Source organism: Balaenoptera ricei, chromosome 15 (assembly GCF_028023285.1).
Source record: "Balaenoptera ricei isolate mBalRic1 chromosome 15, mBalRic1.hap2, whole genome shotgun sequence".
In the NCBI taxonomy this organism is placed as follows: Eukaryota; Metazoa; Chordata; class Mammalia; order Artiodactyla; family Balaenopteridae; genus Balaenoptera; species Balaenoptera ricei.
This window is the reverse complement of record NC_082653.1, coordinates 24,528,636-24,553,063: the sequence shown is the minus strand read 5'-3', so window position 1 is coordinate 24,553,063 and position 24,428 is coordinate 24,528,636. Positions and strand designations below refer to the sequence as shown.

The 24,428-nt window shown below is 40.4% G+C and overlaps 1 protein-coding gene across 3 annotated transcripts in view; it reads left to right on the top strand.

The window, feature by feature from the left end:
* The window catches only part of ACSS2 (acyl-CoA synthetase short chain family member 2), a 76,546-nt gene that overhangs the window by 9,370 nt on the left and 42,748 nt on the right, over positions 1 to 24,428 (top strand). For all 3 annotated transcript variants that reach the window (XM_059898458.1, XM_059898457.1, XM_059898456.1), the window contains exons 3-6: positions 23,318 to 23,409; positions 23,628 to 23,731; positions 23,979 to 24,051; positions 24,332 to 24,407. In XM_059898458.1, coding sequence (XP_059754441.1) covers positions 23,318 to 23,409; positions 23,628 to 23,731; positions 23,979 to 24,051; positions 24,332 to 24,407 — 345 coding nt within the window. The remainder of the gene's footprint in view (positions 1 to 23,317; positions 23,410 to 23,627; positions 23,732 to 23,978; positions 24,052 to 24,331; positions 24,408 to 24,428) is intronic.

Sequence of the window (24,428 nt, the reverse complement as noted above, 5' to 3'; positions counted from 1 at the left end):
AAGGAAGAATTTGGCCTTTTAGTTTTGGCTTGACACATTGTAAATACTCATGGAAGAACAGTATTTTTAGAATTTGAAGTGACTGTTTTAGCGTCCATCTAGGCCAGCTCTCTTTACAGATGGGTAGATTAAGGATCAGAGAAGCTAAGTGATTTGCTTAAGGGTGATAAACCTGCTTGGAGAGAGAGCTGAGACTAATCTCCAGATATCCTCACTCCTAGTCAACTTCTCTTTTTACCATATGATACTACAGTGGACCCTTGAACAACTCGAGGGTTAGAGGTGCCAACCCTTGCGCAATCCAATCTGCATGTAATTTATAGCTGGCCCTCCATAGCCTCTGTATCCGAGGTTCCACATTCACAGATTCAACCAACAGTGGATCATGTAGTACTGTAGTATTTACAATTGAAAAAAGTCTGCATATAAATGTATTCATGCATTTCAAACCCGTGTTGTTCAAGGGTCAACAGTACTTCATTATTCTAGCTGTGCAGTACTTGGCTGTGACCAGTGAAATGAGAAATTAGTCATATTAGTTAAATTAACTTTAAATTAATTTGCTTAAAAATGTAAAATAAATGGTGTCATCAGGTTTAAATGGCCCAGACCCTTTAATGAATGTAAAATAGATTTACATTCTATTGGGAAGACCAGACAGGCCTACATGAAACAGCCTGAAAGCAATTATGGGTCAAATTGCAAAGAGCCACTTTTACAAATAGTTCACAGAAGGGAGAAAGCATTGCAGGGAGGCAGTATAACATAAAATTAGGAGAATGTGTTTGGTGTCAAACTAACCTAATTTGAGTCCTGTTTCTGCCACTAACTAGCTTTATGATTTTGCACAAGTTACTTAACCTCTTTGAGCCTCAGTTTTCTCAACTGTGAAATGTGGATAAAAATAGTTTTTATCTCATGGAGTTGTCAACTGAACAGTATTGAAAAGGTTAACAAACCCATGTGTCCAATTCCTGGCACATTGAAAGCACTCAAATATTAGCCGCCATTATTATTATATTGGGACAGTGAGATGACCAAGTCTGTCTAGAGTAAAAGGTTTATGCAGGGAACAATTTATTCATTCAATACTTATTAAGAACTTACTATGTACCAGGAAGTATTCTGAACAAACAGACAAACTCTCTGCCCTCATGGAGGTTATATTCCAGCTTAAGGAGACAGACAATAAACAAACAAACCAATAAATATGTGACAGGTAGTGACAGGTAGTGATAAGTGCTATAGAAAAATACAAAGCAGTTTAAGGAAAAAGGAATGACAGTGAAGCATGGGGATTGATAAGGGAAGCACTCTCTGATAAAGATGACATTTGAGCAGAGATATGAAGGAAATGGAGAGTGTTATACCCATAGCTGGGTTGGGAAAGGGAAATATTCCAGGTACATGGAAGAGCAAGTGCAAAGGCCCTGAGATGGGAGTGTTCTGCTACCTGGGGTGTTTGAATACTAGCTAGGAAGTTAGTGTTCCTGAAGCAGTATTAGCTAGAAAAACAGAGTAGTAGGGAATGAAGTCAGCAGGACACTAGATTGTGTAGAACCTTGAAAGACTTTTGGGTTTTATTCACAGTGAAATGGGGAACCACTGGACAATCTTGAGGATAGAAGTGAAAATGATTTGACTTATGTTTAGAATCTGTCTTTGTGTTGAGAATAGACTGTAGAAGGGCAAGAATAGAAGCACGGAGATCAATTATGAGGCTATTATAGAAGTCCAGCTGAACAATGATGGTGATTTAGACTTTAGTAGTAGCTTGAAGGTGGTTAAAAGTGGTCAAAATCTGGCTCTATTTTGAGTGAAGAGCCCATGGAATTTGCTGACTTGGATTGGATTTGAGGAATGAGAGAAAGAGGAGTCAAGGTTATCTTCAGCAGTGGATGAGGTCCAGGAATGGGACATCTTGACTATTTTTGGAGACCTATGAAAAGATTTTATGCAGGGGAATGATGCAGTCACAGCTGGGTTTGGGAAGATTAATCTGGATTCATATGGAAGTGAGAGTGGAAAGTCAGAGAACTGAGAGTTTTGTTATTCAAGGTAGAGATGCCAGAACCGGGATATTGCTGGTGGGAATGGAATTGAACAATGAAATATTAGAGTAATTTAGAGGAAAGAAACCAACATAGGTAACTGAACTGGGTGTGTAGATGGTGGGGGCACAGACAGAGAAAGTGAGAGAGAAGAGTCAAGGGTTCCCTTAGTCTATATAACACTTTACCTCTTTCAGAGGCACACAGTCATCCGATCCAGAGGCTAAATTTGCCCTCAAGACTTTGGTTTTAACCTCTCTTGCACTTTCTTCCCCCTAACATGGCAGGTAGAAGTGTTAGTGGGGATTTATGTGTATATGTGTGAGAAGGAAATCAGTAACAAAGTTATTAGAAAAGTCATTCAGGGAGAGATAGTCAGTGAGGGATATTAGAGGTAGCTCAAGGAGTTAAAGGGATACTGGCGAACAGTGGGAGATTGGGGGATTAAGTAAACGGTGGGAGATTATGGGGAGTGGGTGGAAAGAGTGGTTGATGGCTATTATTCTGGTGATTTATATGAGCTGCTCAGTCTCTAGGTTATTCCAGGAGAGGAACCCAATCTCCAAAGCCCAAAATATTTGGTATAGTCCATTCCTTCTACTTTTTGCTTTGGGTTGCCTATGGCTATCATTATCTCTATACCATCTCCCCCTTCAACCTCAACTGAAATCACTGAAATCTCTCTCCACAGGCTCTATTATTCAGTCCTTCCTTAGAAACTTCTGAGAAGCAGGTGACTTTAGGACAGAAGCTCTGCTCTCAGGATCCCTGTATGTTCCTGAGTATGAATTCCAAAATATGATATTTAGAACTCTCCAGATCCTGGTGGGGTATGTGTGAGTGTGTGTATTTGAGGAGGTGGGGATGGTTGGGGAGGTGAGATAAGCCCATGGTCTGACAAGGAGAAGATGGTCAAGGTGACATGGAAAACCAGAGCCCTAGAGTGTGTTGTCTTAGCATTCATGTCCAAGGACTCTGTTAATTATCTAGGTCCATGTTCTGGAGTTCATTTCAGTGAACTAGATGATCACTAGTTGATCACTAGTTCAGTGAACTAGATGATCACTATGGGAAGGGAGGGACTTTTTTGTCCTCCATCTATATCTCCACTGGTTTCACAATAGTGTATTTACTTATTCAGATATACCATTTGACCCTTGAACAATGTGGGTTTGAACTGCATGGTCCACTTATATGCAGATATTTTTCAACAGTAAATACTACAGTACTGCATGGTCTGTGGTTGGTTAAATCAGCAGATATGGAGGAATCAAGGATATGGAGAGGCAACTGTAAGTTATATGCAGATTAACCCCTACGTTGTTCTAGGGTCAACTGTACTTGCTAAGGAAAAACACTCATTTGAGAAAGAAGATGGCCTCAGACCACTCTCTTCCCCTCTCTGGGCCTTCCCTTTGTGGGAGTGGTGGGAGATGAACTACTGATACTCTGCAAGGTCCCTTCCGACACTGACGTTTCAGGATTCTATGATTGTTTCTGAAGAGGAAGTCCTTTTTAGAAGTTCTGTTGCAACCTGTAGTGACTCTATGGTGACTCAGTAGGCAGGCTGGGCTTCTGTTGAGATGATGAAGGAAGAGGAGGATTTTAGAAGGGATGAAGAAGCTGAGGAAGAGAATCTGATCCCCTTGTCTGGTAATATGAACACTTTAGCATAAACGCTTTAAACTAATGGGAGATATGTGGGGAAATAACTATTGCTGGGAACAGTCTTTCTCCACTTGAATCAGGCAGGCAGATTGTGGAGGAGGACTGGAGGATTTCATGTTTAAGGTGGATCTCTAATTTTCTTCTCTCACTTCTCCTGAGTTTCAGACTCTTGATGCCTTAAAGAGCCACTCCCTAAAGTGATGAAAATGAAACAAGTAGGCTGTGCTGTCCAAGTCACTAGTCACTTTTTGGAAGTAGGTGGGATATGAATAATAAATGTATTATAATAATAATAGTATATGTTATACATTATTATATGTACTAACATATGTAATAATAAGTGTGTAATAAATGGAGACTGTCTTGAGGCCTGACTCAGTGTCCTGAGCCATGTCAGCTACCTGAGTTTGTGTCTGGGCTGACTTCTTATACCGGCGTATTAAGTAAATATTTAATGAGGAGAATGGCTTTAGATAATGCCCTTTTTCTGAGCCTTCTTTATCTCACTGGTAAACTGTCTGGGGTGAACAGGATACTTGCTAAAGTTACTTCTGTCACTGACCTTCAGAATTTCTATCACAAATGTAGGGAACTGCAGTGGCAAGGCAGCTAGGAGAGGTTGGGGGAAGGGGAGGAACCCAGTACTGGCCTCTTGTCCTTTGAAGAGAGCAGGTAGTTAGGTGGGAGCATGGGTTCTTGCCTTAGGGAAGCCTCACATTTACAACAATAAGTACAGAAGGCTTGGAGCTGAAGATGGGCCTTCTGCCTTTTCCTGGATTTGGTATGGGAGAGTTTGGTCACTGGTAATGATTCCTAGCGTCTGATACCTTGAACCTCTGTGAGAATTTGAGACTCTCACTCCCAGACCTTTGAGGTCCACTTCCTGTACAAATCAGGAGTTGTAGCCCCAGTATCTCCATCCCCAACAATTCTCATAAGTGATCATTCTGATTCTGGAACACTACCAAGACCACAGAGTTCACACAATACCTATCCCATTGTTAGGCAGCTCTGTTACAAAGTTCTTAGATATATTACCTCTGTATAACTTTATCCCCATTCTATCCTCTTCCCTTGGTCTTAGTTCTGTGCTCTGGGGCCACATAGAATAATCCCATTCTTTTCTCCACAAGACATCCCTTCAGGTATTTGAGGGCAGTATCCCTTTGCCAGGCTGAATGTAGAATTATAGAAATCTAAATCTAGAAGATGCCTTGAAGATCATCTAGTTCAGTAATTTTCAGTTTTCTAAAAGCATTAGAATCCTTTTATTCAAATATAATATTATATGTATAGTGATTGACAGGATCTGGACTATGCTTGTGTTTCAGTAACTACTCCCACAAGTTGAGCAAATTGCCTTACCTTTTTAAACCTAAGTTTTCCCATGTGTAAAATGGGAACAATAATAGTTCCTAGGGACTTCCCTGGTGGTGCAGTGGTTAAGAATCTGCCTGCCAACGCAGGGGACATGAGTTTGATCCCTGGTCGGGGAAGATCCCACATGCCGCGGAGCAGCTAAGCCTGTGCACCACAACTACTGAGCCTGTGCTCTGGAGCCTGCGAGCCACAACTACTGAAGCCTGTGCACCGCAAATACTGAGCCCACCACCACAACTACTGAAGCCCGTGTGCTGCAACTACTGAAGCTTGCCTGCCTAGAGCCCGTGCTCCACAACAAGAGAAGCCACCGCATGAGAAGCCCACGCACCCCAACAAAGAGTATCCCCCTCTCGCCGCAACTAGAGAAAGCCTGCGCACAGCAACAAAGACCCAACACAGCCAAAAAAATAAAAAATAAAATAACGGTTCCTAGACTGGTGTGAGGAATAATTGGAATAATCTGTGTAAAGGGCTTAGTGCTTGGCAAACAGTATGTTAGCTATTTTTATCATTATGCCAAAGCCTCATTCCTAAAACAGGAAAAAAGCAGAGCTGATCTGGTTGAAGCATAGATTGGAGGACCAGAGCTACATTCTGTTGGTTTCTTTACCTTGTCACTGTGGTCCCTGTGAGATCTGTGTGTGGAACCTCTAGGGATTTGCAGAACTCAGTTTGAAAACCCCTGATCTGGTCAGTGCTCTTGTTTTATGGATGAGGTAGTCCTGAGTCCACATTCCCAGGTTCCTTGTATGATATAGTTTCTTGAACAACTCCTTCATCATGCATGTTGGTCTCCTGTATACATAACTCTAGTTGGCCAATATCATTTATTAAGTACTCTACCTATGGTATGCCCTGGACAGGGAATTATCACCATTCTTTGCTCTGACCTTACATTAGCCCCATTGACAGCCGCTTTCTACCACTCAATTTACAATCTCCCATAATGCCTAAGACTTTTCTATTTATTCTAGTAATAAACTATGTCTCTTCTGTGTTGTACGTGTATAATTGTTCCCTTGTTTTTTTGAACCTAGGTATGGTTCACAAGAACACTTGGCAGATGAGGAACTTAAGGCTCAGAGAGTGGAAGTGACTTCGCCAGATCACATAGCAGTTGTAACTTGTTCTGGACAGAAGAACACTTACATTCTTTGTTATAGACACTATGCTTCTACTTCACAGACTTAGCTTCTTTGACAATCTGTCACTTATCTAGCCAGTAGTTTACTTAGATGGTTTAGGGCTGGCTTTAGAAATGCTGACTGCAATTTATAATGATAATTTATAAGGCTAAACACATTAAAGGGCAAACCTCAAAGAAATAACATCCTTTCCTTAGCTGAGATGTGTTCATTCATCCATTCATTAAACTTTTTTAAACTGAATATCTACTATATATAGTCTGCATACTACCTTGAGAATAGTGAGTGGGAGGCACAGGGCAATAGCAAGGGGACCAGTAAGGGGGCACTGACAACAGTTCAGATAAGATATGATAATGGAGACAACAGTAGAAGCTGTGAAAAGTGGTCAGATTTTTTATTTTTATTTTTTTGGCCACGCTGTGTGACTCGTGGGATCTCAGTTCCCTGAGACACCAGGGATTGAACCCGGGCCCTCATAAGTGAGAGCATGGAGTCCTAACCACTGGACCACCAGGGAATTCCCCAGATTTTGGAATATTTTGAAGGCAGAGCCAATAGGATTTGCTGATGAACTTGATGTGGGGTATAAGAGAATGGAGTCAAGAAACAAAGGTTTTTTTGTCTGAGCACTGGAAAAATGGAATTTCCATTAGTTGAATTGGAGAAGAAACTGGGAGGAGAAGCTTTGGGGGAGGATCATATGAAATTTGTGTTTCATACACAGAGATGTAAAATTGCAATTGTGGCAAGTGCTAGGTAGCCAATGAAGAATTTCAAGTAGAGATATGACATATCAGAGTTATATTTTGAAAAGATCACTCTCTTGATCATGTATATATTAAAAAAAACAAAAACCAAAACCCAGAAAGCCTACCTGAGGATCTGCAGACAGAGGTCCCAACCATTGCTTTATGACCTTCGGCAAGTGATGACACCCTTCTGAGCCTCAGTTTTCTGACCTTTCAAATGGGGATAGCAAATCTTGTCCTCCCAATCTCAAAAAAAATGCTACAAGGATTAGCTGAGATGAAAGACAAGAAAACACACTGAAAAGATTTACTACTATGAGGTGGTGCTAATACTCATACATATTACACATGTCTAAGGGCACTGTTAGGCAGAAGGATTCAAGACTGGCAGCCACATATGACTTTTCTATACTTAACAAAATGTCCTTCTTTCCTCTGATGAACTTAACTTCTTTTCTCAAACTTGGCTCAAAATCCACCATTTCTAGGAAGTGTTTCATGACTGACCACACTTAAGTTATTTCTTTTGAATTCCTTTGGTGATTTCCTACTTCTGCATTTTCTTTTTCTCCTTGATTGCTGTTTCCCAATATTGGCCTGATGTGGTGGGTGGTTTAGAACTCTCCAATTAAAGATTTTAAGTTTATGAGAGTAAGGACTAGCCTCTCATTCCCTTTCCTAATTTGGCGAGCAGTAGGCTCTGATCATTGGGTGGCCACTCTGGCAAAGATCGTCCATTTCCAGTCCTCTGTGGCTTGGGAGTTTAGTAGGTAAAAAGTTTTGAGGTGGAGGAAGAGCCTTTAGTCTAGGAACCTCTCTGACTTTTCCTTACCTACAGAATAAAATTTAAACTAAGCATTTGCGGCCCTATATATATGAGCCCTCTCTAGTCTATATTATGAATCTTTAAAGTTTTGAAACATTCTTAAATTTATAGAAAAGTTACAAGTATAGCTCTTCCTCAGTTACTGGGGCCTGTGCTTAGGTAGAGACAGGAGAGTGGAGCTGACATGCCAGTGGTCTGGTGCTGTGTCTGTAGCAAAACGTGTGTGACCCCCCTGAGACCTTTTAAATCCCACTTCAACCAAGAGCTGAAGCTAATCAGCGAATATGGGCTCTGAACAAACATGAGGTCTGGAGGGTCAACTTTACTCTGGCCAAGAGCCGCTGCTGAACGCCTCTATTTGAAAGCAACACCCTGCTGCAGTGACTCACCTGCATCCAGGTGCTGTACGAGGTCAAGGTAAAGCTGGATTACCTGGGCCTGAAAATCAAGGATTTTTTGGGGAGGTCTTCAAGCTTGCCTTGGCCAAGCGTATCCACCATGCCTGAGTGCTGATCTGCCAGCACCATATCAGGGTTTGTAAGCAGGGAGTGAACATGTGTCCTTCATTGTCTGCCAGGACTCGCAGAAGGACTTCTGTATTTTCCCTCTTCTCGCCTTACCGGGAGGCCTCACAAAGAGGAAGAAATGCCAAGAAGGGCCAGGGTGGGGCTGGAGCTGGCAATAACAATAGCAAGTTTAAGCTCCTCCATCCCCTACAACTGGTGGATTGTCTAATTATCTAGTCAGATAATAAAACAGGATCAACACTTAAAGAAAAAAAAGGAAAAAAAGGCAAGTTGCAAGTACAATACAAGTAACTTTTTTCTTGAACCATTTGAGAGTAAGATGCAGACCTTGAATAGTGTGTATTTCCAACAAGGACTTTCTCCTATATAACCATAATACAACTATCAAAATCAGGAAATCAACACTAATACACCACTACTATCTAATCCTCAGACTCCACTGAAGTTTTGCCAGTTGTCCTAATAATGTCCTTAATGGCAGAAGGATCCAGTTCACAATTAAACATGACATGTAGTTGTCATGTCTTTTTAGTCTTCTTCAATCTAGAATAGTCCCTTAGTCTTTTCTTGATTTTCATGGCCTTGACATTCTAGCTTTTCAATCTTTTTTTTAAAATAGTTTTTTAATATAATTAAAAAAAAATTTATTTAATTAATTTAGTTTTGACTGTGTTGGGTCTTCGTTGCTGCGCACGGGCTTTCTCTAGTTGCAGCGAGCGGGGGCTTCTCTTCGTTGTGGTGCGCGGGCTTCTCATTGCGGTGGCTTCTCTTTGTTGCGGAGCACGGGCTCTAGGCACACGGGCTTCAGTAGTTGTGGCTCACGGGCTCTAGAGCGCAGGTTCGGTAGTTGTGGCGCACGGGCTTAGTTGCTCTGTGGCATGTGGGATCTTCCTGGGCCAGGGCTCGAACCCGTGTCCCCTGCATTGGCAGGTGGATACTTAACCACTGCGCCACTGGGGAAGTCCGAGATTTTTTTAAATTTTATGAATTTTTCAACAGAGACCCCCAAAGAGTTGCCAATTTAAAATTTTATGAAGTAAGGATATTTTTCAAACTGCAAATATCAACTTATGTCACTATCACTCAATTAAAAATAATTTAACTGCATAAGAATAGGCAAGACATAACAGCAAAAAGTATAGTCCTTTATATCAAATAAATTAACTTTATGAAAAAACACAACTGATAGATGAAAATACTAGTATTTAGGATTGTCACTGGCCTGTAGACTGGCCTGTGTTTTCCCACTTCTGCATCTAAGCCAACCTTGTTCCTTTCTCCCTGAATTGGTCTGTTCCTTTTCTGGGCCAATCTAAACCTTGCTTGTTCTTTAAGAACCATTTGAAATGCCATCTTCTTGTGAAGCTTTTCCCGATTCTCCCTTTCCGACTCTCTTTCTTGCTCTCAGCCAGAATGAATAATAAAATCCAGACTTAGAAAGCACATTTAATGAAATATTCCACTCATTTACAGTTGAGGCAACTGAGACCCAGAGAAGTGAAGTAATTTGCAAAAGCTCTCACACTGTGAAAGGTAGTGAAGCTTGACCTAAAAATCTAGTTTTCCTGACTCCTAATCCAGAGCTCTTTCCCTGTCTATTTGTTTCCCTGTCATTGTAGCATTCTTGCCCAGGAATGAGAGAGCTTTAGTTGGGATGTAAGGCTTTGAGAACAGCTCTCATCTAGGGTTCTAAGGTCTGATCTATTTATTAAAAGCCTTATGGTTTTACTAGAGAATCATTATTTATTTATTTGCCCTGGAATACATAACATAGAGTTGTCCTTGCAGGAAACGTTTCTGTAGCATATCAACACATGCATTTCTGATTGATTTTTTTTAATTGAATTGTATACTTTGTATTTTTTTAATTAATTAATTAATTTTTATTTTTGGATGTTTTGGGTCTTTGTTGCTGCACGCGGGCTTTCTCTAGTTGTGGTGAGCAGGGGCTACTCTTCATTGCGGTGTGGGGGCTTCTCATTGTGGTTGCTTCTCTTGTTGCGGAGCACGGGCTCTAGGCACACGGGCTTCAGTAGTTGTGGCACACGGGCTCAGTAGTTGTGGCTCATGGGCTCTAGAGCGCAGGCTCAGCAGTTGTGGCGCACGGGCTTAGTTGCTCCGTGGCATGTGGGATCTTCCTGGACCAAGGCTTGAACCCATTTCCCCTGCATTGGCAGGTAGATTCTTAACCACTGCGCCACCAGGGAAGTCCTCTGATTGACTTTTGATGAGAGGCTTATTTTTGAAACCAGTGTTTGTTTCTTTTTTGACCATGTTTTAATACATGGAAATCTATCCAGATGAGTAGTCAGACAGGCCCCTTGTTGAACTTTAGTTTCAGCTACTCTTGAGGATTACTGTCTTATCTTTTTTATTCTTCTTATTATTATTGAGGTGTAGTTGACTTATTATATTAGTTTCAAGTGTTCAAACTACAATATTGTAGTTTGATATTTTTATGGATTATACTCCAAATAAAGTTATTAAAATATTGACTGTATTCCCTGTGCTGAACATTACATCCTTGTAGCTTATTTATTTTACATCTAGTAGTTTGTATCTCCTAATCCCCTTCACATATTTTGCTCCTCTCCCCACCCCTTTCCCCCCAAGGTAACACTAGTTTGTTCTCTGCATGTGTGAGTCTGTTTCCGTTTTGTCTTATATGACATCCAAACTGACAGAAACCTAATTTTTTTGTATGGACAGCTATGCTCCACAGACAATCCATTAGCTTCTAGCAGCAGAGTTGTTGTTGTTAGATTCTTTTTTCCTCTGACTTTTATTGTTTTAGGTCTTACATTTAGGTCCTTGATCCATTTTGAGTTAATTTTCATATATGCCAGGTAAATGCAACTTATGGTCAGGTAAGGGTTCAACTTATGGATAGTCATGCTCCACGGACAATCCACTAGCTTCTAACAGCAGGTTTTAAAAAAATTAATTTTGTAGATATTTATAGAAATGTGCCAGGCACTGTACAAAGTACAAAGAATGTAGCAATAAGCATGAGAAATCTGGTCCTTGTCCTCACGGAGCTCACAACCTGATGAGGGCAAGATTTTTACTTGTGAGCCAGAATTTTATTTAGGAAGGAAATGTTGGGGATAATGTGTTTTTCCTTATTTCCAGGGGGAGTGGGGACATGTCTCTAGGAGCAAATAGGTGTACAAGTGCTCCTGTGACACTTGGGCATTGATTGCCAAGGACTGTGAATATAGACATATGTGGGCTTCCTTGCCTGAGGTTTTGGATCTTTCAAAATCTTCAGAATACTGAAGAGATCTTGGTGGGTATGATCTTGACCATAGGCTAAAGCTCAAAGTGGATGGGAGTCTTCTCTGCTTCTTCACAGTACTCCTGGAGATTCTTAGGAGAGAGGCTTCTCCATGTTCATTTAGGTATAATCCAAATTGGTATAGTGGAACAAATACTAGCCTGGAAGTCAGAAACCTGGAACCTAGTTACAGATTTCTCCTGAATTCTCCTTGTGTGGCCTTGGCAATCCATGTCCTCTGGATTTCTTGTATCTTTAAAACAGGGATAATAATACATGTTCTACCTACTGCAAAAGTAGCTGTGAAGATCAGGTGAGGGAACTGTACTCGTGTAATGAATTAGCTGGATTCTTATTTGATCTACACAAAAACCGGCAAGGCAGGCATACAGGTTTCATTATTTTTATTTATTTGTTATCTACCTCAGCTAAGTTTGTTCTTTTTTTTTTTTTTCCCAAGTAAAATCTCATTTCTCTGAAACTGACTTTTAAGACCCATTCTCCTGCCTCTGAAACGAAGAAATGATAATCAAGGAGTCTAAGATACATTAGTGATTATCCCCCTCTTCTTGACTCCTTCCTCCCATCTTATACTTTACAGAGAAGAAAACAGAGGCTCAGAAAAGAGGGGAAATTTTGTGCAAATTCATACATTGAATTAGGGGTAAACAATAATCTAGGTCTGGTGACTCCAAATAATTACCTGAGGATCTTGTTAATAATCCAGATCCCTGGACCCCACCCAGCCTATTGAATCAGAATTTTCAGAGGGTAAGACTTCTGACTTGTATTTTTAAAACCTCCTCAGATGTTTCTGATGTGGTGGGCAGTGGCAGGGTGTCTTTGAAAAATAATTCGATTAGTAATCTAATGCCTAAAAGAATTTTGAAAAATTATGTAGCTCTTCACACATTTTAAAGGTCACATTTAAACATTTTATTGTAATATTAAATAATTGCGAAGAATTTAATTTCCAATGTGTTTTTTATTGTATACATGTATATATTTTATATATCTTTTTCAAAATCTTGAAACTGCAAATTTAGCTCATATAATTTATAGAAGATGTTTATCATATTACCTAATTTGAACAGCCAGTTCTCACTGTCAACATAGCCAAATCAGATTTACTTTGTTAGAAAATGCCTAACTTCTTTTTCAGTTAAAACAGTTATGCTAATATATGACCTGTGATAACTATTTAACTTCTGAATTATAATTCTAGGAGAAATAAGGCAAGTAGACTTGCCATGAGTTTGTCAATTAAGATGTTGCTCCTTTCAATATTGATTTCTTATGGAAGCTCTCTGATTTGCTTTCTTGGGGCTCTCCCTCTGAAGTTATGCATTTTCAAACTGTCCCTTTGTTTGGCACTCTGGAGGTTTTTTTTTAACCTCAGCATTGTATAGGCATAATAAGGTTTGGGATAAGAGAGAGAGAGATGGCATTTTTTTATAAAGTGGGAGAAAGAAAGTGGGAAAGGAGAGCCAACTTAGATCAATGTTAGGAAAGATTACATATGAAAGTTGAGTCTCTGGACACTTATTCTCTTAAAACTTTTCCTGCTCAGGTACTTACAGGAATAGAGTACTCTAGCTTGAGAACTACTGATTTAAACTATGATATCTACCTAAATAACAAAGAACCATTGAAGTGAATATTTTTGCATGTGTCTGTTATACTTGAGAGACTTGATGTACATGTAGTATGTTGTTCCTGGCTGTTCATCCCACTTTCTTTTTCTAACCCAGGCATATTCCTGTTTAAGGCAGCATTCCAAATGCTGTGATAATAAAGGAGCTAAGAGGGCTGCCCTCATTCGCTTGTTTTGAGGAAGGCTAGCATAGTTGTTCCATCCAGGAACAACTGGATGGTAGGAATGAATGTGTATGATTTCCCTACTGTAAGCAGGCATGTAGGCAACGGGAAAAGGGTTACCTTCTATACTGGCCCAGGTCTGCCTTCTCAACAGAGAAGATGTGTGGAATCCAACTGTCACCAAAGCCACTTTGGCCAGGGGGAACAGGCACAAGGTCTCTGGAGCAAAGCCTGAAAATAGCTGGCAGGAGAACAGGGTGTAATTATAGCTCAAACTGCAAAGCACGTGTCCCACAGCCTGAACCGCATATCCAAGGGCTTCTTCCAGTCTCTTCTATGGCATAGAGTCCAGAACTGAGCCCACTGTAGGGGCTCAAGAAACTCTTCTTGATATGTTTCCAAATCCCATTCCATAAGTTTTAAATATTTTTCCTCTGTGTCTGTTTCCTGCTGCCTGTTTAGCATCTGTCTTCTTCATTTGTATCCTCTATTATCCCCTCTTTCCTTCCATGTTTTCTCTCTCTGATCAGCCTAGATCTGGCTGATCATGTAAGCAGAGTTTATTTGTTCATACTTTTATCCATTCATTTCACAATTATGTATTAAGTGCCCACTGTGTGTCAAACTTTGTGCTAGGCACTGAGGAGGAAACAGATAAAAGGATGTCCTGCCTGCCTTTAAGGAACTCACAGTCCAGTGAGGGAAACAGGTGTATACATATGACTATAATGCTAAAAATAAAACAAATAAGTGCCAAGTCTTTAGGCAAATAGAAAGAGACAGTATGAATGAATGAACAGTATGAATGAATGAATGAATAGTGCTATGGTACAATCTTTGAGGAAAGGATGATTTGTATAGATGTCTGCTTTTTTTCCCAAATTAATCTGTGTGCTTTTTGCAATTCTAATCAAAACCACAGTAAGTTTAAAAATTTTTCAGATATAATTCATAGCATATAATTTACCCATTTAAAGTACAATTCAGTGACTTTTGGCATATTCAAAGAGTTGTGCAACCATCATCACAATCAATTTTAGAACATTTTCACCACCCCAAAAAGAAACCGCATACTCATTAGCAATCACTCTTCATTTTCTTCCAACTTTTCTTGCCTCAGCCCTAGGCAACCACTAATCTACTTTTTGTCTCTATGGCTTTGGCTCTTCTGCACATTTCACATGAATAGAATCATACAATATGTGGTCTTTTGTGTCTAGCTTCTTTCACTTAGCATAATCTTGTCAAGGTTCATCCATGTTGTAGCATGTATCAGTACTTCATTACTTTTTATGCAGAATAATACTCCATTGTATGGATATACCATATTTTATTTATCCGTTCTTCAGTTGATGTATATTTGGATTGTTTTCACTTTTTGATATCATGAATAATGCTGCTACAAACTTTGTGTACAAGTTTTTGTATGGATGTATGTTTTCAATTCTCTTGGGTGATCATAGCTATACTAAAATCCACATTTGGTGGACTTTAACCCCACAGTTCTCAGGACTCCTACACTTTGATTTTCTTTTTTATGCTAATTCTGGTTTTGGAAACAACATTGCCCTTTTGGAGGCCATGTCATTTAGCAGGAGAATACCCTGAACTAGAGACATATAGACTCTAGAGCTAGCCACGGGTGACTGTTAATATTTAAAATAGATTAAATTAAATTAAATTAAAATTCAGTTCCTCCACCATATTTCAAGTGTTCAATAGCTATATGTGGCTTGTGGCTACCATACTGGATAGCTCTGCTTTAGAATAATGCTGCTACTAATGTGCTAAGTAACTTCGAGGCCATCACTTCCCATCTGTGCATTAGGTTTCTCATCTGTAAATAAGGGTGGTGAACATCAAAAGCCCTATCCTCCTCTGGCATTCTAAGTGATTTATGATTCAGTCTTTGGTATTTGCCTCCTTCCACCTCCTCCTCCAGCCTTTTTCCCTGTTCAGCCAGGAGTACCCAGAGGGAATATTAAGCTGCTAATTGGTCAAGTTATGTTGCTCCCACTCCCTGCTCCCTTGGTGAAAGGGAAAATGACTTGAGGGTATACTTATATCTAAGTGCTTCACATTTGTGCAGTGCTTTATGGATCATAGAACACATTATTTCTTAATTTTACAGAATCAAAGAATCTCAAAGTTGGAAGGGCCTTAAAGGTCATCTCAAACTTCACTGAACATGAATCACATGGTTGCTTATAAAATGAAAATTCCAAGGACCCCACTCCCTCAAGAATGATCAGGTAGATGTCAGGGTTTCCCTGGTCCAACCTGCACACTCCTATGCTTCTGGACAGCTCTGACATTTAGAAAGGCTTTCCTTATATTGAACTCTCCCAATTGACCTAGCTCTTCCATTTATAATTACAAAATGCTAGTCTGCTTCTTTCCCATAATTATCCTTCAGGTTCATTCATTCAGCAAGTATTTATTGAGCATCTACTATATACAGGGTTCCTTGCAAGGTACGGGGGGTTCAGCAGTGAACAAGACTAAAATGGTCTCTGCCTTCAGGAAGCTTACAGTCTAGTAGGGGAGACAGACAATTAGCAAAAAAAAAAAAAAAGTAAGTAAATAATAAAATAATTACAGCTTGAGAAAAATGCTATGAAAAAAATAAACACTTTTGTGATGAAGAATAACAGGAAGGACTAATGCTACTTGGGGTGGTCATGGAAAGCCTTACTAGGAAGTGACAGTTAAACTGAGATCTGAAACATGAGGTAGAGCAAACCATTCGAAGAGTTCAAGAAAGATAGGAAAAGAACATGGCATGTTCTGTCGGTCAGAAGGCTAATGTGTTTGGAGTCTATTAAGCAGAATGGGACAATGACATAAGATGAGTTGAAGAAGATACAAGGCATAGTAAAAGTTTGGATTTTCTTCTACATGCAATGGAAGCCACTAAAGGGTTTTAAGCAGGAGGTGCTGTAGTCTGGTTTGTGTTTATAATAGGTCATTTTGGTTTATGTGTGGATTGGAAGGGGGCAAGAGTGAAGTGGAAGACCAGTTAGGGGCCACTGTGGTCATCCAGGCAAGAGATGAAGGTGGCTTCTGCTAGGGTTGAGGCAACAGGGATACAGATATTTGAGACTTACTATCATGCCTCTCAGTATCTTCTCACCTCCAGGCTAAACAGATCAGTCCAGTCTTCCTTTTATAACAGGTTTGACTCCTCTCATCGGGATGTTTCTCCTCTGGAAGACCTAACCCACTAGGTTAGATCCTGCCTTCTGATGCTTCTGTGAAGAACCCAGTTTTCCCCACCTATTTTTTTCCTCAGCTTTTTCCTCCTATCTTGTGCCTTACTTTTCTGCTAGTCTAGGGAACTAAAATCTCCAATCCAATGACTATCCTTCTCATATTAAGAGGAGAGCTCTAGTATTCCCTGTCATTAATCAATCATAAGTTTTTCAATTATTTGACCATGAACCTTAAGTACTTACTGTGCCTACTGTGCTTAGAGGAGACAGAAACGAAGAAGGCATGATCCCTGCCCTTCAAGAACCCAGGGTATAAGGGGAAATTTAAGGCCCCAATAAATGCAATACAAGGTAAACCAATAGATCACAAGGAAAGTGAGATAAAGGGACTCGGAAGGAAGAAAGAACTTTCAGCTTTGAGGTAGGTGGGGAAAAAGAGAAACTAGGGAAGACTTCATGGAAGATGTTACCTTGGAGCACCTGGGGCTGCGGGGTGGACCAGAAGTGCTCTTTTATATGGAGTGGTCAAGGATGACCTCACTGAGAAGCCAACATTTGAGCAATAACTCAAAGATAGGGAATAAGTCATGTGGCTATCTGGGGGAAGAATGCTCAAGTAGAGGGCAAAAGCTCTGAGGCAAAGTGTGCTTGGTGTTCTTGCCAAACAGTGTGGAGGCTGTGTGGCTGGAACAGAGAGAGAGAGGGAGAGGAAGAGAGAATGGGAGTACTTGAGGACAAAGAGGTAATGAGGGAATAGATCATGTAGGAACTAGTAGGCCAGTGTGAGGACTTGCATTTTGAGCAGAGGAATGACATGATCTGACTTACCTAATGGTGATTTTGGACTATGATAGTAGAAGTAGATGTGAAGGAAAGTAGTCTAATTCTACATATATTTTAAATCAGTAATGGATTACAGTAAAATTTGGAGAGTATAAGGGTAAGGTAGTTGCAGAAGTTTTCCTGGAGGAAAAAGATGAGAAGATTATATACTTTGAGTTGTTCCATACCGTATGGCCTCCAGGTGAGAGGGAAGTAGTTGGGTCTACAGCAAGTGTTCCCAATTTGTAGCCCATCAGCTAAATCTCTCATTAATTGTTTTGTTTGACCACAGTGTTTAAAACTTTTAAAAATTAATTGTCATAAAATAGATAACTAATGAGAACCTACTGTATAGCACAGGGAACTCTACTCAGCGCTCTGTGGTGACCTAAATGGGAAGGAAATCTAAAAAAGAGGGGATATATGTATACGTATAACTGATTCACTTTGCTGTACCAAAGAAACTAACACAACATTGTAAAGCAACTATACTCCAATAAAAATTAATTTAAAAAAATTAATTGTCAACACTTAAAAATTTAGAAACAGATTTCAGGCCTCTTTGAAAAACTGAAAAAATTGGCAACATTGAGACCTTATTCCCAGAGGGCAAAGTTAATAGACACTAAGTTTAAGTACTAGATGCCTCTTCTTGCCAGAGCATGTGTTCTCCAGTTTTCCAGTCCCTGCCTCTCCCTATTGTCCCCCCAAAACTAAGTGTCATTGCACATATGCTGCTATTTTCTTTTATGGATATATTAAAAGGTTTTATTTACTTATTCAAATTTTAAAATTATGAAACATTCCAAACATATCATTTTCTACACTTGACACATATTGATATTTCACCTAGGCTTTTTTTAATTGAAGTATAATTTACTTACAATATTATATTGGTTTCAGGTGTATAACATAGTGGTTCAATAGTTTGGTTTTTTTTTTTCCTTGTGGGATTTTTTTTTTTTTTAATTCAAACAGAAAGTCACAAAAATTATAATCATCCTCATCAGTTCACTCAGTCCCATGTAATTAATTTCTTTTTTCATCTTGATCTTTTGTTAGCCCTTTTATGAGTTCATCAGTTTTTCATTAGAGTTCTGAAAATGCTTATTCATTCAGTTCAGCAGTACAGTCAGTTACCAGAAACCTGTACTTGTCAGAGTCTTTTCCATGAATTCCTTGAAGATGAAACCCTTATGATTCGATAGTTTTATACATTACAAAAATGATCACCACAATAAGTCTAGCTACCATCTGTCACCATACAAAGTTATAGTATTATTGACTATATTCCCTGTGCTGTACATTATATCCCCAAGACTTTTTTATTTTATAACTGCAAGTTTGTACCTCTTAAGCTCCTTTGCCTGTTTCACCCATCCTTCCCCCCTGCCCAGCACCCCCCAGCAACCTTTAGTTTGTTCTCTGTATCTATGAATCTGTTTCTGTTTCATTATGTTTGTTTGCTTTGTTTTTAGAGTCCACATATAAGTGAAATCATATGGTATTTGTCTTTCTCTGTTTGACTTACTTCATTTAGCATAATACCCTCTAGGTCCATCCATGTTATCACAAATGGCGAGATTTCGTTCTTTTTTTTTTTTTTCCAAATATTTTTGCCATTCTGTGGGTTGTCTTTTCAATTTCTTTTTTTTTAATTAATTAAATTAATTTATCTATTTTTGGCTGCATTGGGTCTTCATTGCTGCGCGCAGGCTTTCTCTAGCTGCGGCGAGCGGGGGCAGCTCTTCGATGCGGTGCTCAGGCTTCTGACTGCAGTGGCTTCTCTTGTTGCGGAGCACGGGCTCTAGGTGTGCGGGCTTCAGTAGTTGTGGCACATGGGCTCAGTAGTTGTGGCTCGTGGGCTCTAGAGCGCAGGCTCAGTAGTTGTGGCGCACGGGCTTAGTTACTCCGTGGCATGTGGGATCTTCCCGGACCAGGGCTTGAACGCATGTTCCCTGCATTGGCAGGCGGATTCTTAACCACTGCGCCAGCAGGGAAGCCTCTGAACCCTATTGATTTTTGAGTTTGCAGCTCCCAGTGTAGAAGAAAGAGGCCTGGACCCTGAGTCCTGGTCCCTGATCTGCCACAAACTATTGTACAATGTGACCTTGAGCACAGCAAATGGCCTCTTTGGAGTTAGGAGACTAAATTGGATGTTCTTTTATTTTTATTTTATTTTTTTAACATCTTTATTGGAGTATAATTGCTTTACAATGTTGTGTTAGTTTCTGCTGTATAACAAAGTGAATCAGCTGTATGTATACATATATCCCCATATCCCCTCCCTCTTGCGTCTCCCTCCCACCCTCCCTATCCCACGCCTCTAGGTGGTCACAAAGCAAAAATCTCTTAACATCCTAGAGGGCTGAGACTAGTACTTTGTCCCCTCCCCTCTCCCAACCAGCCAGGGGCCCCAGCTGGGTGTGTATGTCAGAGAAAGAAGACACTGGAAGGAGTAAGGTGCCTATATCAATAATGTATAACTTAAGCCCAGAGCCAGGGAGAGGGATGTACACTCTGTGTGTGTAACTGGAAGTGGGCTCAAGTAAGCTGTTCTTGTATAGGTTTGTGCTTATATATTCCTGGGCACCTTCTATGTACCAGGCTCTATTCTAAGTGCTAGGGGTGTAGCAATGAACAAAACAGACAAGGTCTTTGTTTTCATGGAGTTTATATTCCAGTAAAAGATGCAGATAATATACAAATGAATAAAATACATGAGATAATTTCAAATCATAGAAAGTTCCATGAAGAAAATGAAACAGAATAATGTGATAGAGAGTTTCTGGTGGGGCAAGCTGTACACATACGTGGGTACATAAATGTGTGGTACATACATACACTTGCCTAGGTTCATATACTTATGCTCTTTGTGCCTATGTGTGCAAATAAGCAGCTTGTATTTCTACAGTGTTTTTATATTAGTATATATGATTTTATGTATGTGAATGCATACAGGTCAGCTGGTATGCATGGGTGTGTTGTATATGTTGGCATTTAGCTGTAACTAGAGATGTTCTGGTGTGCCACTCATCAGTGAGCCAGTTTTGGAAATGGCTTTTTCGCATCTGGCCTTCAGGGCCATTTGCCAGCTTCCTGTCTCCCCGTTCCTTCCCACTTTAGATAGCTCTCTGTGCTTGTCTCCTCTCAGCCCTAGGAGGGCTAAGCCAAGGAGAGGATAGTAACTAACTCATCTATCCAGGAACTGGAAAGAAGCTGATAATCTTCTGTGAAATCTCCAAAGGCCTGGCTTCCCTGCTAGTCGCTGTCCTTCACAGCATGAGGAGAAAGAGTCCTGACTTGAAATCAGAATACCTGAGGATCTGTTCTTGGCTCTGCCACTTATTATTGTGTGACCTGGACCAAGTTACTACGTCTCTCTGAGTTTCAGTTACCTCCTTCATAAGTGCTCTGGGTAGTAAGGAAGAGGGAGCAAAATGACCTTTATGGGGGGCTATGTGGTGCTGGAGCCTGAAGGAGGTGGGAAGGCATTCTGAGCAGGGGCAATGGCATGATTAAGAGTGTGGACGTGGGACTTTGTGTATAAGGGAAGCCAGGCGGAACCTACTTAGAATAAAATTCAGACTTCTTACCATGCCTACAAGGCCCTATGTGTTCCGGATGCTGCCTACCTCTGATTCTTACCCCCCTTCTTGCTCACTATGCTCCAGCCATACTGGCTTCCTTTCTGTTCTTTGAATAGGCCAAGCTCTTTACCACCTCAGTGCCTTTCCAAATTTTGATGTTCTCTTTGCCCAGGATACTCTTCCGAAGACCTTACATAGTTGCCTACTTCTCATTACTTGGGTCTTAGCTCAAATATCATCTCTCCAGAGAGGGGCTTTCCCTGACCATCTTACTTAAAGTAGCTATCCTCTAATATTTATGAATATTTAAAATGTACATATCCTTTGACTCAACAATTTCACTTCTACTAATTCATCCTACAGGTATATTTTCAAGTGAGTAAATGACATATTAAAAAAGATATTCATTGAAATATTTATTTGTTAAATATAAATTATGGCATACACAAACAGTGGAACATTATGCAGATGACAAAGAAAATGAAATAGCACTGTAAGTCTTAATGGAAGATAATGTCAAGATATATTGTTAAATTTCAAAATAAAGCGAGATGATCAAGCTCTGTACTTAAGATTTGTGCAGTTTATTGGATGTGTATTATATTTAATAAAAAACAAGATACAGAGTAGTGTGTATTGTATGCCATCATTTGTATAGAAAAAAAAGAGAATACATAAACATAAATGCATGTATATATGCTTGTCTAATAGGCCTGTCCTATCGTTGAAGCAGCTCTTTCCCACCTCCCCATTCCGTGCTTGGTTGGGGACTGTGAGTACTTATTTCTCTTCTGAACAGCATTAAAATTCAGTTTTTTAAATTCATTTTTAAAATTTCCATCTTCAACGATATCCCAAGGACCTTGTGAAAGATGCTAGCCTTCTAGCAAAGTGATTTCTTGGTTACTCCTCACTAGTTCAGTTGCCCTATACCCTTCATCTTACTAGGAGTGGCCCTGTCTGCATACTGACTATTTCTGGAAAGTTACACAACATAGTAGTTACAGTGGTTGCCAGGAGGCAGGGTGATTGGAGGATAGGGGTGGGAGGGACACTTCTCATTACATATCTTTTTATGCAGTACCATTTGTATGTATTACTTATTTGAAAATCATAAAATTGAAAAATAATACTGAGGGGAATATTCTTATAGTTAAATCTTTGCATACAGTCTGAAAGTTCCTTAAGATGTCTTTTTGAAAATTATTTCTCAGTCATTATTATGTCATTCTTTATATCCTTCATAATGCTTATAATCTGAAATTATCTTGGTTATATTTTTTACTTGTGTATTTCCTGCACTATCATTGGAATATAAGCTCCATGTTGTCAGGGATCTTGCTTATCTTGTTCATCAGTGCCTTATTTCTATACATATATATAGCACATAGGAGTTGAATAAGCAAATGAATAAATGAAAGAATGACTGAAAGAAACCAGGCTGAAGCCTAGACAGGAGTAGGAGGCAAGGCTGAGGAGGTAGAAATCAGCTGATAGAGGGTAGTGATTCTTAACTTTAAATGTGCATCAGAATTACCTACTGATTCTTTTTTTTTTAAATTCTTATTGGAGTATAGTTGATTTACAATGTTGTGTTAGTTTCAGGTGTACAGCAAAGTGAATCTGTTATACATATACATATATCCACTCTTTTTTAGATTCTTTTCCCATGTAGGCCATTACAGAGTACTGAGTAGAGTTCCCTGTGCTGTACATTAGGTCCTTATTAGTTATCTATTTTATATATAACCTACTGATTATTTATACCAGCTTGTAGTAAAGAAGCAGATTCTTGGACGTTGTGATTGTGATTCTAAGTTTGGGCTCAGGAATCTAATTTTAACAAGTTCCCTAGGTGACTTGGGTACAAGTCATCTGGAGACCACACTTGAGTAACACCAGTGCAGTGCTGACATCACTTTCAGGAAGAATCACATCCATGATATAAGTTCTCCTTAATACATGCCTAGGATGGAAGAGAGAAAACCATCATCCCATTTTATCAAATTAAATGAGGTTCAGAGATGGCAGTGCATTTTCCTGTGACACACAGCCTGTGAATAAAGTATACCTTGTAAAGCCAATGTATCTGACCAGTCAGCTCAAGGTGTGGTGGCAGATGGCTCACCCTCACGGGACATTCCCAGGCCTTGGTGTTACTGAATGGATTTTATGACTGTTCCTATTTTTTTGTTTGGGGAAGAGGTCATACTCCCTAATGACTGGCTCTTTCTGATGTATCTCAGGGAGGGCAATGAGCCAGAGGAGACCACCCAGATCACATACCGTGAGCTTCTGGTCCAAGTGTGTCATTTCAGCAATGTTCTCCGAAAACAGGGTGAGTGTGGGGATATGGGGAAAGGACTGGAAAGCCCAGCCTTGGGGTATCTGAGGACTTGGTGGAAGTAGACAAGGAATAGAAGGAATCTGGTAACAGAGGAACTGAAAAGGTCAGCTGCGGGGGCGGGCGTGTGGCAGCGGGTAACTGGATGAGAGGGAGCACGTAGCAGCAGGTGGGGTCCACCATGGTCCATAGTCTGTGTCCTTTACCTGCAGGCATTTGCAAGGGCGACCGAGTGGCCATCTACATGCCCATGATACCGGAGCTCGTGGTGGCCATGCTGGCGTGTGCCCGCCTTGGGGCTCTGCACTCCATTGTGGTAGGAATTTGGGCTGGAAAAAGGGGCCTGGTGGGGGATAGGGCTCAGGAGAAGTAGGTTGGGCCTGGATGATGGAGGGTCTTAAGAACCAGACTAAGGAGTTTAGAATGTCATAGGTTCCTTATCAGTTATCCAGTTTCTTCTATGACCTTGGCTTAGAGACCCTGAAGGTTTTATAAGTGACTCCTTTCCTTGTTCACTCGATCCCTGGGTCGCCCTCTCCTTCAGTCTTTCTTCCCTTCCCTAGTTTGCGGGCTTCTCTTCAGAGTCTCTTTGTGAACGGATCCTGGATTCCAGCTGCAGCCTTCTCATCACTACAGGTGACTACTTCTCTCACCCCTTCTCCAAAACCCCCACACCCAAAGTCTTGGTCTTCAGTCAGCTAGTTGGTATTTGGGACTGCTCGGCGTAAAGGGTAGGGGCAGCCTACCCTTCGTCTCCTGGTTCCACCTCAGCCTACCCTCTGTCAGCTCAAATCAGCTGGAAGAGCCAGAGACAAGAGGCCTACCCAGGAGGACTGTGGACATTGTTCTCACTAGGGAGAAAGGGCTAGGAGTGTGGTGCCTTCCTAAGGCTTGGAATGTCTGTTGCTCCCCAAAGATGCCTTCTACAGGGGGGAAAAGCTTGTGAACCTGAAGGAGCTGGCTGACGAGGCCCTGGAGAAGTGTCGGGAGAAGTAAGTGTGTTTGGTCTGCTG